This window comes from Pristis pectinata, chromosome 5 (assembly GCF_009764475.1).
Source record: "Pristis pectinata isolate sPriPec2 chromosome 5, sPriPec2.1.pri, whole genome shotgun sequence".
In the NCBI taxonomy this organism is placed as follows: domain Eukaryota; kingdom Metazoa; phylum Chordata; class Chondrichthyes; order Rhinopristiformes; family Pristidae; genus Pristis; species Pristis pectinata.
This window is the reverse complement of record NC_067409.1, coordinates 18,767,125-18,780,353: the sequence shown is the minus strand read 5'-3', so window position 1 is coordinate 18,780,353 and position 13,229 is coordinate 18,767,125. Positions and strand designations below refer to the sequence as shown.

The window sequence follows — 13,229 nt, the reverse complement described above, 5'->3', positions numbered from 1 at the left end:
CAAGTCCCTGGGGTTGCAGAGGTTCTTGCCATTTAGATTTAACTCCAGCAAACTGCAAGTTTGTACGTACAGGAAAATTAAGGCATTCAGCAATCAGATTGTAGGGAAATCACAATGGTTTAGAATCTGCTCACTGGACCCCAGTTCCTGTGCTCCCTCTAACACACTCAGGCACTGCTTCCTATAATCCCTTTAAACTCCAAGCTCGCTGGAATATCTGCACTGTCACATCAAAAAAAAGTTAATTCAAAGTGCACTGGAGTATTCATTTGAAAAGCATCTAATTGTTCAGAAAATCTACCAGTCTGGTACCAAAGTCTCAATCCCGAGTTAACAAAATTGTACTGTACCATGTTGTGATGAGCACAGACTGCTTGCCACAGGCAGCAAGACCTGGTCTAAAACTCCTGATTGCCTTTGATGGGAGCTAAATTGATTTCTCAGAATTAATAACCCCGAGGGGAGTTTAACCCCGAAGGGAGTTTATCAATGAAATCCCACAGCTAGAAACTTTGTCTTGATGTTATTCTTAGTTATTAGAAATGTCATAGGACAATCCTATGTACAGCAGTGACAATGCCACCAACTACTCGCAGAACATGGCTGTGTAAATGAAGACTATGCTTCATAAGAAAATTCCAGATGCGTGCCAAACGACGCAGTAAAAGGGTCTTACAAAATAAGGGAAGGAATGAGTCAGAGTAGTAGACAGAGCCAGCTGGGGAAGCCAGCTAGCAGTGTAATCTATGCAGCTAGAGCATTGTATCATTTTTCAAAATAGATTTGATTAAATTATTTAAGTAGCTAACACAAGTCAATATTCATAGCAATTTTTAATCAGCCAGTCCTCCAAAGTAAAAACAGGCATAATTAAAAAGATTTAGTCTGCATCGTAAATGTCCCTTTTCAGTCCAAATATACTTTGTTCCAAATCTTGATAGCCCACAAGTATTTACTTGGAAACACAATGACAAAAGTAAACCTGCTATTAGAGTAACATTACCATTGTTAAATATTCTAAACATATGCAAAAATACATTAATGCAAGGAAGCAGTTTAGGATGTTATGTACTGCAGTTATGTCAATATTCAGTGGTTCAAATTTCAACCTTAAGAATAATGCCTCTTTTTATTGTTCCAATTCTGTCTCACCATATGAAATCACAATACTGATCATCTCTAGGTTACTGTAAAATTGAGGCTCTAATTCAACCTGTCACAAAACAATTATTCAAAAATGCAAGGTCCTTTTAAAAAAGTGTGTAACCAATTCACCACAACAATATCAATTATTTTCATGTTTTGCAAATATATAATAGCAGATAACCAACTTGCACAAGTCTGTAACCACAGGTACATTGTGGCAAGTGACTCACCCCCTGACACTCAAAGGCCTTTCCACCATCCCAAGGCACAAGTCAGAGCATGATGGAATACTCTCCCGTTGCTTGGATAAGTACACCACCAAAAACTCTCAAGCAGCTTGACATTATCCAGGACAAAGCAACAAAATCGTGGGTTTTCCTACTTCTATCCTTTTACTTATCCATTACCCTATGACAGGCTCATTCAGAAGGCCAGGAGGCATGGGATCCAGGGAAAATTGGCTGTGTGGGTTTGGAATTGACTTACCCATAGAAGGCAGAGGGTGGTTGTAGATGGAGTGTATTCTGCCTGGAGGTCAGTGACCAGTGGTGTTCCGCAGGGATCAGTTTTGGGACCCCTGCTCTGTGATTTTTTTAATAAATGACTTGGATGAGGTAGAGGAAGGGTGGGTTAGTAAGTTTGCAGATGACATGAAGTTTGGCAGTGTTGTGGATAGTGTGGAAGGTTGCTGTAGGTTACAACAGGACATTGATAGGATGGAGAGCTGAGCTGAGAAGTGGCAGATGAATTCAACCTGGAAAAGTGTGAAGTGATTCACTTTGGAAGGTCGAATTTGAAGGCAGAATACAGGGTTAATAGCACAATTCTCCACACAGTGTGGAGGAACTGAAGGATCTTGGGGTCATCTATAGATCCCTCAAAGTTGCCGTGTGAGTTGATAGGGTTGTTTAGACGGCGAATGGTGTGCTGTCCTTCATTAGTCAGGGGATTGAGTTCAAGATCCACGAGGTAACGTTGCAGCTCTATAAAACCCTGGTTAGATCACACTTAGAATATTGTGTTCAGTTCTGGTCACCTCACTACAGGAAGGAAGTGGAAGCTTTAGAGTGGGTGCAGAGGAGATTTATCAGGATGCTACCTGGATTGGAGAGCATGTCTTACAAAGATAGGCTGAGCGATTTAGAACTTTTCTCTTTGGAGTGAAGGAGGATGAGGGGTGACCTGATAGAGGTGTGCAAGATGATAAGAGGCATAAATTGAGTGGACAGTCAGAGACCTTTTTCCCCAGGGTGGAAATGGCTAACATGAGGGGGCATAATTTTGTGATTGGAGGAAAATACAGGGGGGATATCAGGTGTCTTTTACACAGAGAGTGGTGGGTGCATGGAATGCACTGCCAGGGGTGCTGGTAGAGGGAGATACATTAGGGGTATTTAAGATACTCTTAGATAGGCACATGGATGATAGAAAGATGGAGGGTTATGTGGGAGGGAATGGTTAGATTGATCTCAGAGTAGGTTAAAAGGTCGGCACAACATTGTGGGCCAAGGGGCCTGTATTGTGCTGTGATGTTCTAGGTTTATCCTTTATTTCTTGGCATCTATTGCATTTTTAACAGTTATAGCCTTGCCCTTATCCTTCTCTTCTCATTTGCTGTCATCATTTTGTTTTAATTTTCCCTTGAGTCAGCCCTTCATCTATCTCTACCCCCAGCACCCTACTCAAAACCCCACACAGCATGCTATCAGTTTACTCCATTTCCTCGAGAGGTTTTTAAGTACCTTCCCACTATGAGCATGACCTCATCTACAGTTTCATGCTCCTTTTACTGTGCATTGTAATCTTGCTATTGCTTCTGGAATATCTTTCTTCACTCTCCATATCCTGATCAAGGTCCGCCATATGCTCTGTTGGTAGAATCATCGAACTGTACATCATTGAAGGCCAATTAATCTATCAAATCCATATCAGGTTAATTGTGGAACATTAAGAGCTTCAGCCAGCACCATTATTATTTAAAATCATGGGTGCTCTGGTCACTGGCTTCAACTCCACTTCCTGCTGATCCCTATAACCTTCAGTTCCAAAAATGTATTATTACAGAGCAATCCTGTCAGTCTTTCCCTATAGCCCTAAGAAATTATATTTGAGTGCATACTCAATTCCCTGGCAAATAGTTCCATATTTGAAGTGTTTCCTCAACTGCCCCTACATTTTTGTCCCATCGCGTTTTGAATGTGTCCCATTGTCCTTGAACTGTACACTATTTTCTTATCTATATTTGATTTTTTTTTACAGTTCTATCAGCTTCTCCAGTTTGAACTAGTAATTGAAATCCTTCACTGATAACGTTCCAAAAAATCTCTTAACATTCCAAATCTCATATCCCGTGGAACCTTCACATCCTTCCTAATGTGTAGTGACCGGAAGTGGAGGCCTAGAATTTAGAACATGAACAGAATACCAAATCTATTTCCCCGCTCTATCTACGGAGGACAGGAAGATTTCAGCAAGCACTTCTGTAATATCCCCTCCCATTTTCTTCAACAACCCAGGGTACATCCCAACTGGATCAGATGAGTTAATCACTTTATTCACAGCTTTTCTAACATCTCCCCCTCATTCAAGAACTCTATCTATACATCTACTAATATATCGGCAACTTTCCTCTTGCTTGCTGTTTGCTATTCAAAATCTTTTATAAGCATATTAGAAGCAAGAGGGTAACTAGGGAAGGAGTAGTTCCCCACAGAAATTAATGGGAAAATCTATGTGTGGAAGCAGAAGATACAAGTGGGGTCCTAAATAAATACTTCTCATCAGTATTCACCAGTGACAAGGACGTGGAGGATGGAGAGTTAGGGAGAGGTATGCTGATATCCTGGAACATATTTGTATCATGAAGGAGGAAGTGTTGAGAGATATTGACACTCAAGGTAAATAAATCCCCAGGGCCTGACAGGATCTATCCTAGGATGCTGTAAGAAGGGAAGAGATTGTTGGGGCTCTAATAGAGATTTTTTCATTTTTGTTGGCCTCGGGTGATGTAGCAGAAGACTGGACGATAGCAAATGTTGTTCTCTTGTTCAAAAAGGACAGTAGGGATAATCCAGGAAATTACAGGCCAGTGAGCCTTACATCAGCAGCTGGAAAGTTGAAGGTTCTGAGGGATGGGTTTTATGTTCACTGTATTTAGCTACCTTATCTGGGTTATGATCATCCATTCTTAGATTACATAATAGGTGACTCTTCAGTCAGAGTGACCAGGTTGCATCCATCTCCTCTCCAGCTACTACAGCTGCTTCTGATGCTCATTTACCCTTTCATAGGTCTTGTTTGTGAAATTTGCTGGATACGCTCTCATTCCCCTCACCCAAACCAGCCCAGATGGACTTCCCAGTTTAGCCACAGACAATATAACCATACAATAGGCTCCAACCGATTTAAATGGTAACAGATGGCATACCAAGAAAGTCCTCACCCAACAAGTATAGTAATAGTGAAGCTATAATATGCGATATTATTACATCCAGTGTTTCTGAATGAGGTCATGCCACAGGTAGGCCAATATGCTTATCATAGATTTATCTGCTCCAAGTGAGTAAATCATTCTGCTCAAATTCAAATATCGTACGATTCTCTTTGAAGTCCATCTTTTTTTTAATTTTGTTTGTTCCATTGCTTCTTCAAAGGATTTTGAAAGAAACACGGATTATTTTACTCCAAGCTAATAATTATTCTGAAACAGATTTGGGGGGGCGCCGCCAGACTCCACAGTAAATTAGCAATGAGTGGCCAGAAATGCAGATCAGTGACCCTCTCTTGCTTCTACCATAACTTTGAATATTAGAGCAATGATTTGCTATATCAGGTAATAAATCCATAAGACTAATATACATGTTCTTGCTACAGTTCAACAAAACTGAATCCAAGTAGGGTCCAACAGTGTGCTTTACACTTTTTATAGACAATGAAACTTAGAGGACAAATTTGTAACACTTGCCTATGCAAAATGTGACCACTCAAAATGGAGCAGCAGCATCTGGAAAGAGACAGATCTCAAGGCTCTCTGGGAGCAGACAGAGGCCATGTCCAAATGAGGAAGGAGCACACAAGATCCCTGACTACCCACCTGCCCCACACGTGACAGAGCTCAGAGATCCCACAGAAGACCTTTCAGCCACCTGAGAACTAGAGAAGTCATCCTTGAGCTCAAAGGACAACATAAGAAATGCATTAATGCGTGTTAAAAACAGTAGTGGGCCAAGGAATCGGAGATGGAATTTAACTTGGACAAGTTGGAAGTGATGCATTTTGGGATGTTAAACAAGGGCAGGACATACACAGTTAATGATGGAGCCCTGGGGAGTGCTGTAAAACAGAAACCTAGGGGTACAAGTACATAGTTCCCTGGAAACAGTGCCACAGGTAGATAATGTAGTGAGGAAGGTACATGGCACACTTGTGTTCATTGAGTGGGGCACTGAGTACAAGAGTTGGGATGAGATGTTACAGATGTACAAGATGTTGGCAAGACCACACCTGGAATACTGTGTGCAGTTCTAAAAGGATGTGATTAAGCTAGAGAAGGTGCAGAAGAGATACGCAAGGATATTGCCAGAACTATAGGGCTTAAGTTATGAGGAGAAACTGAACAGGCTGGGTCTGTTTTCCCTGGAGCATAGGAGGCTGCAGGGTGAACTTAGAGCTTTATAAAATCATGAGGGGCATAGATCGTCAGTCTTTTTCCAAAGGTAAAGGAGTCTAAAGTCAGCAGGCATAGGCTTAAGTTGAGAGGAGACAGATTTAAAGAGGACCCAAGAAGCAGGTTTTTCTACAGTGTTAGGTATATGGAACGAGCTGCCAAATGAAGTGGTAGAAGTAGTACAATTAAACAGTTTAAAAGACATTTGGACAAGTACACAGATAGGAAGGGTTTAGCGGGATATGGGCCAAATGCAAGTACATGGGACTAACTCAGGGAAACACCTTGGTCAGCATGGACAAGTCGGGCTGAAGGGCCCATTTCTGTGCTGTGTAATTGTTATGACTCTAAAATGTGAGCACTCAGTGGGTCAGGTCGTAACGGTAGGAAGAGAATCAAAGTTTCAGGTCAAAGACCCTTTCTGACCTGCTGAGTATTTCCAGCATTTTCTGGTTTTATTTCAGGTGCCCAGCAGTTTTAAAAAAATGTTCACATTAATATGGGTATTCAGGTCAACATTTAGTCTCACTACAACTACTGGGCAAGTTCTGGGAAGTAGGGACTTGCAACTACAGGAATAGACCCTCATGTGGAAACCTGCAGTATAAAGATCAGTACAAAATAAATACATGAAAAAATACACACTTAGGAAATAAAATGCCTTGAACTTAGGCCAGAACAAGATGAATTAAAGTTCCTTAGCTTTGATTTTAAAAAAATTACAAAAGTAACCCAAACTAAAGCAGAAGTGAAAATATTGTACCTCTGATGGTGATGTCCAAAGAAGCGCACGTCTACCTGATTGTCTTGACGTTGCATGACTTTGGCAGGCCAAAATCCAAACCCCTTCATCCGTGCCCAAACCAACTCATGATTGGGAACCTAAATTAAAACAAATAAGATTCCTGCCTTATACAAATACAGAGCAGCCAAGTCTTCGCAACATCCAATTTCACCAGGAGTTGTGAACCAGCTTCTAATTAGCTTTCAAGATAAAAATAAGGGATGCAATCTACACTGAATAAGCTGAAAGGAGTACAGTCCACAACGTGTAAAATGAAGGGCTGAAGTCCTCAGTGAGTAAAATGGGAGATGACTGAGTCCCCTCCCAAGTAAAATGCGAGGGGATGCAGTGAGTGATATTATCCTGAGTGTATGTGGGGGAATCAGAGGGAGTTAATGGGCATTTGAGAGGGAATAGTTTACAGGGAAACAAGTGGGGCAATGAGATTACTTTGAGCCAGCATAGACTCAAATGGGCTGAATGGCTTCCTATCTTAAGGAAATGTAAAACTGTTCCAACAAAACATCTGAATAGAACAAGTAATCTGTGTCATGTGCATAGCCCAGCACATTTCATTGCAACTGGCAGAAAGAATATGGATGTCACAAGTTGTTTGGATAATGAAAGTTCAGAATGAGGGGAAAAAAAACCTGAGATTTGGGGATTTATTACACAAAAATAGCATTTATCATTTTTCTTAAATGGATAAATCACCAAATGAAAGCAGTGGGGAAAAACTTTTTCACCCAGAAAGTGGTAGCGTTCTGGAACTCTGAAAAGGTGGTAGAGCAAAAGAGCCTCAGCACATTTAAAATGTATTTGGACATGAACCTGAAAAACAGTGACCTACATGGTATGAACTAGTGTTGGAAGGTGAAATTTGGCTGCACAGTTCTACACAGACATGGGTTGAATTTATGTCCTTCAATGCTGTAAATTCTGTGATTTTGTGACCTAGAGATCATTAGGCAAATTTACTTCAAGACAGTGGCAAGAATATTAGGAATATGGCTATTTATTTTGTCTCAATTCAATGAATACATATCTTATGCTCTCGCAACTGTAAGCAGTATATTTGGTATCATTTGTTAGATTTTAAAATATTTAATTTCTATTGATAACTGTAATTAATGTCAGTGGATAACAAAAACAAAATCATCCTTCAAGAAGCTGAATTGCCAGTTGGCCTGGAGATCAAAGTTTCCTCATTCCAAGTGTAAAAGATGTAAACATTTACAGCAATTTTCCAGTGGGTGCTCATCCTCAGAACAAAATTATAAATAACTGATGCTCTCACAAAAACTACCCAAGGCATCTCATGCAAGGGCAAGGAGAGCTTTGACATTTTAATTCACAAACAGTGATACAATGTTAACTTTGTCACAAACCAGCAACAAAAGAAACACACTGAGCATGATTCAGTGTTAAAAACTATTTTATTAATCACTACTTATGATAATACGTAAAATAAAAGTAAAAATGTTAGTATGTTAGAATTCAAAAATGTTAAACCTCGAACGTTAACCCCAAAACTAAACTCTTCGTGTGTGTGTGTGTGTGACAAAGTCCAAAACTCCCAGTTCCAGAATAGTTCTTAAAGTTCAGTTCCGCAAGCCATAAGGTAAAACATGAGCAAGGGCTTCTTCAACAACCACCGTTGTCTGAAGATAAGATGTAGATGTAGAAAAACATAGAGAGAGTACATACGAAATCCAAATGTTCCACGATGGACCCCAAACGACACTCCAGTGTTTACTCGGTAGTGACTTCCTCACCCCGAAAAGCATCCGAACCGTGGTCGTCCACATACAAATACCTGTTTCCTTCTACAGGTCAGCAACAAAGTGAACTCCACCAGATTACTTCCAACTTCCATACATGGATTTCAGTGGCAGACACAGTTATTGTTTCTCATCCATCGATAGAGAAAACTAGCAGGCTGGTGTCTCTCTCCCTTCTCTCTCTCTCTCCTTCTGACTTCAACAACGTCATTACGTCCTTTATCTTCTATTGACGTAAGCACGCCCCACACACACATACACACACACACTCTCTATCTTAAAGGGACTTTCACTGAGTCCGTAACAACATACTGTCAGTGCAACCCTGCAACTGATTCAAGTTCAGTCCAGAAAAATAAAGACAATTCTTCGCAGTATGTTAAGTCCCTGAGTAACCAATTTCAATGCTTCCAGTCTGTTCCTGCTAAATAAATGCTGATAAAATGAAACAAACCTTTATAAAGAAATGGTATACTTATTCAAAATAGTCATGTGGATGATATGCAAAAGAAATTGAAGATCCCATACTAATGAAGCAACTTTTACCATCTTTGGATACGTCAATGTAGCAGTATAGAATAAACTTCACACAAAATTGCATCTACTGTCCCCACATAGTTCAACATTACAAAATTATCCATTCTCCGATGCCAATAGCTCATTGTGCGAGGAATTAAGTTTAAAAGCAATTTATTAATCAACTTACACAAGGATAGCAGAACCAATTCTCTGGTCGTGCATTTGATAAGTAGAAACAGTTCTTGCAAAGTTGAAGTTCTGCTAACTGGAAAATGAAAGGAATATTAGCACTAATGAAAATTAGATAGCTTGGAATTGCTTTAAATTCCTCACCATATTCTTAAATTAATATATTGAATTGACTATTTATACAAATGTTATTAGTTATAATAAAAAGGTTATTGAAATGCAGAAATTACATTTGCTGTAAATCTTAAAGAATGCTCAAAATTCTCAGCAGATCAGGCAGAGTGAAAGAGCTTTGATGAAATATCAGATCTGCTTCCCTCTCCATAGATGCTATTGTCAACTGAATATTTCTTGCATTTTTTATTATAACGTCAAGTAATTTTTTTTTTGATAATCAGTTTTTGCATCCAAACACTCAAAATGGTACTGAAGCATATAAAAGCTGCAGGAAAACATCTCAGCTGCTATAATTATTTTTGTGTATAAGTAATCTTCCCTTCCTTAAGGTACTAGTCTTTTTAAAAAGTCCTGAGCTTCAAAATTATTAAATTGGTATTTTGCTTTAATAACTGAAAAGATTTCCCCAGATACACCATTTTACTGAAAATGTTAGAGATATTAAATTCATAAAAGAATTTAGTTATATTGAAAATTCTTGATAGAATGTTGCTAACCTTTGAAATGTGTGTATGTTTAAGAAATTCTATTAAAATAGCACATTTTAACACTTCGTCTAAGACTCAAATTAACCAAGGAGCAATAATGTCCACCAAGGCAGGAACTACGAGGGGATTTGAAAAAATATCTTCAAACATACAGAATTATGCCAGGGTAGATATCATGGAAACACTGGTTACAAAGTATATTAACAGACTGCATTTACACACCACAACATCTGCAATTCTGATATGGTAAATAAAATATTTTTAAAAATGGCTTTGAGTGCAATTCAACAGTCATTTTGAAAAGTATTCATACCTGATAATTGTATTGTTAAACAAAGCAAGATGTGGCAATATGGTATGTTAACAAGGTAAACCCTCCCAGTTAATATTCTAAAATGACTGGTTCAAATTATTTTCCACAGGCTTAGGCCTGGTGATTGTACAAACTATGTCAGGTATAAATACACTACATTATGAACCAGTCAATGCATCAGAATGTTGTGTTATAAACTACTGGTCAAACTACCTTTATGAGATTTATTATAATTACTCAACCTTGAGCCCAGGAATAAGTTAACAAGTGAGGTTCAATCTTTATTGTTGGGTTAACTTCAACCTGCCTACTGGATGAGCAATGCAAGTTTCAAATTATACAATGGGATCAGTTAGACTATTGAACAGCATCTTGGACTGCAGGTACATGATCCAGTCTACAATGGCAATCAGAACATGAATGTAACATTAAACAGTATCATTCTAGTTTCCAGCATCAGTCCTATAGGGCTCAGTTGGATTCCAAGTGCCTGATCTTGCAATGGTTTTTAACAGTCAAGTTAAAGTACAGATGAGCAGTAGATAAGCTGTAGACAGTCACTCATCCACATCCAATGTGTGCTGCATACCTTAAAATGTCTCTTGAATAATCAAAACCATGCTTCTGACTGCATGCAGATGGTCAATGAATTGTAGACGAGAACTTTGGCAAAAATTAGTTCTAAACTGTTTTTACATTAGCATAAGCACAGTTGATCTTATGTTTTGTGGCTGTGTACCATAACCACCCCTGACAGAAATTGGTCCAAGTGTAGCTACTGAGTTTGGCCAAGAAATTTATATGGCTTCATATTTTATAGCTTACCTCATGGCAAGTGTCTTTGAACAGAGCCCTGGCTACTTCTGCCTGGTCACTATCAGCTGCCAAAAAAAGATGCAATTCAAAAATTATACTACTTACAGTAACATGATACAGTATTTATTGCAATGGAGAAGTTGGCCAAATGACTGAAAGAAATCAGGAAAAGAACAGACCAATGGCAGCATTCTTGCCTCAAGAGAAAGACATTATAGGCCCATGGATTCAAACAGAAAGTTTAGGCCGACATTAATTGTGGCACTGAAGGGTAATGTAGTCAATGTCCTTGCCTGTTCTAGGTGTACATGAAACATCCTATTTGTTGAGAAACTTGCGTAGGTCCTGGCTAACATTTCTACTTTAAGAGCAATACCAAGAACTGTAAGCAAATTGTCCATCATGGCTCCCAACATTATAAAAGTAATTATACATTAAAGTGCTGTGAAGCACATCAAAAAGTATTTTTCCTTCCTTTGATCGGCATTTGAAAAGGAAAACGAGGGAATCTAAATTAGAATGCAAGGATATTAAGAGTAAAAAGGAACCAAAAATACTTTCCAAAATAAAAAAGACTAATGGACATAAAAGCAGTAATAAATGTGGCTGCATATGGACTACAGTTGGCAATTAAAACACATCTGGAATGAAACAGGAAAGTATGAAGGAAATAGAGAAGCATTCATTAGAGACAACACCACAGAAGAAATTCATAGTCTAAACAGAATTCTGTTTGATACTGTGCTGAAATAGCAAGTGTTCAGTTACATTAATGCAAATGCACACAGCACTAAAAAAATGGAAAGGAAGCAAATTGATTGACAGGGTCCTAGATAGTTACAACTTCTCATACACAATGCTAAATTTACCAGACAGACACCAGCAACAATCTCAACAGAACAGAGACATAAAAGACCGCAGATACTAGAATCTGGAGCAAAAGACAAGCTGCTGGAGGAACTCAGTGGGTCGAGCAACATCTGTGGAGGCAAAGGGACGGTCAACATTTTGGGTTGGGTCCCAATGTGGTTTCTTGACCTGAAATGGCAACAATGCCTTTGCTTCCACAGATGCTGCTTGAGTTCCTACAGCAGTTTTTATTTTCAACAATAGATTCCTGGAGTTACTTTTTCCCAAAAGATTAATCAATTCCCCTTTGATTATTAAATACCCTATATTATATTGCACAACTGACTCATTTATTCTTTACAAAAATGTAATGCTTATATGATAAAGAAACAGAACGATTGAAAAAGTGGAAAAATACAAATCATCTTCTACCATGACATTCTAAAATCAAAATAAAAGTTTTTATGTTATTCAGATTTCTCCAGATCAGATAGCAGCCAAGTGATAGCCCAAAAGCTCTTCGAGTGTAATTATCAAAACAGCAGCTGGAAGGAACACACAAGTAGCTAAAGATCATATCAACCCCTCAGTAGCTTTTATTCCTTCCCTGATAAAAGAGATCAAGAATGAAAGAAAAAAAATCGCTCCCCTGTCATGAATTCAGAGCGACTAGAATTCTCAGTTCATCTAATTCAAATTGATTTTCAGTATGGGTTAATTCCAGTAGTATTAACTATCCCATTGCATAGCACATCAGCAGGGTAAATAATCAATTGGTAGTAAAGTGTATACAAAAATCTTACCTCCATAGAAAAGTATGGTATTGTGAAGCAGCAACTGGGCATCAGCTTTAAATTCATCAAAACTTTTGTATTTGTTTTCATTCAATTTCTGGAAAAGAAATTTAAACAATTTTAAAGACATCACTTGAGCACTAAAGTACCACTGATTTAGCGTGACTAAGTCAGTCAAAACCTATTATATCTAAAGGGATTACAATGTTTTTTTTCTTTTATTGATATTTTGGGAATACACATTTCATCTAAATTTCAACTTTGAAGCAGTAGGCATTGAGCTTTGCCTGTTATTACAATTTTAGAATTTTAAGTTTACTTTATGGTAGGCTGGAGAGACGAGCAACACCAAAATCAGAATTCTGGTGATAGCTGCATAATGATCAAGTTACTCAAAACAAGAGGGTGCAATCTGGCACATTGTTCCAATGCTGGTCCTTATCCATTTAGTCCATAAGACCATAAGATATAGGAGCAGAATTAGGCCATTCAACCCATCAAGTATGCTTTGCCATTCAATTCTGGCTGATTTTTTTTCCTCAATCCCATTTTCCTGCCTTCTCCCTGCAACCCTTAACCACCTTCCCAATCTTATCAATCTCTGCCTTAATTACACTGAATGACTAGGCCTCCATAGCAAGGAATTCCACAGATTCACCACCCTCTGGCTGAAGAAATTCCTCATCTCAGTTCTAAAAGGATGTCCC

The 13,229-nt window shown here is 38.6% G+C and overlaps 1 protein-coding gene across 5 annotated transcripts in view; it reads right to left on the bottom strand.

Moving 5' to 3' along the window:
* Positions 1-13,229, bottom strand: part of zmynd11 (zinc finger, MYND-type containing 11) — a 140,102-nt gene that overhangs the window by 25,378 nt on the left and 101,495 nt on the right. For all 5 annotated transcript variants that reach the window (XM_052016510.1, XM_052016511.1, XM_052016509.1 and 2 more), the window contains 4 exons: positions 12,532-12,619; positions 10,889-10,944; positions 9,084-9,161; positions 6,576-6,694 (listed from right to left, as the gene is read on the bottom strand). In XM_052016510.1, coding sequence (XP_051872470.1) covers positions 6,576-6,694; positions 9,084-9,161; positions 10,889-10,944; positions 12,532-12,619 — 341 coding nt within the window. The remainder of the gene's footprint in view (positions 1-6,575; positions 6,695-9,083; positions 9,162-10,888; positions 10,945-12,531; positions 12,620-13,229) is intronic.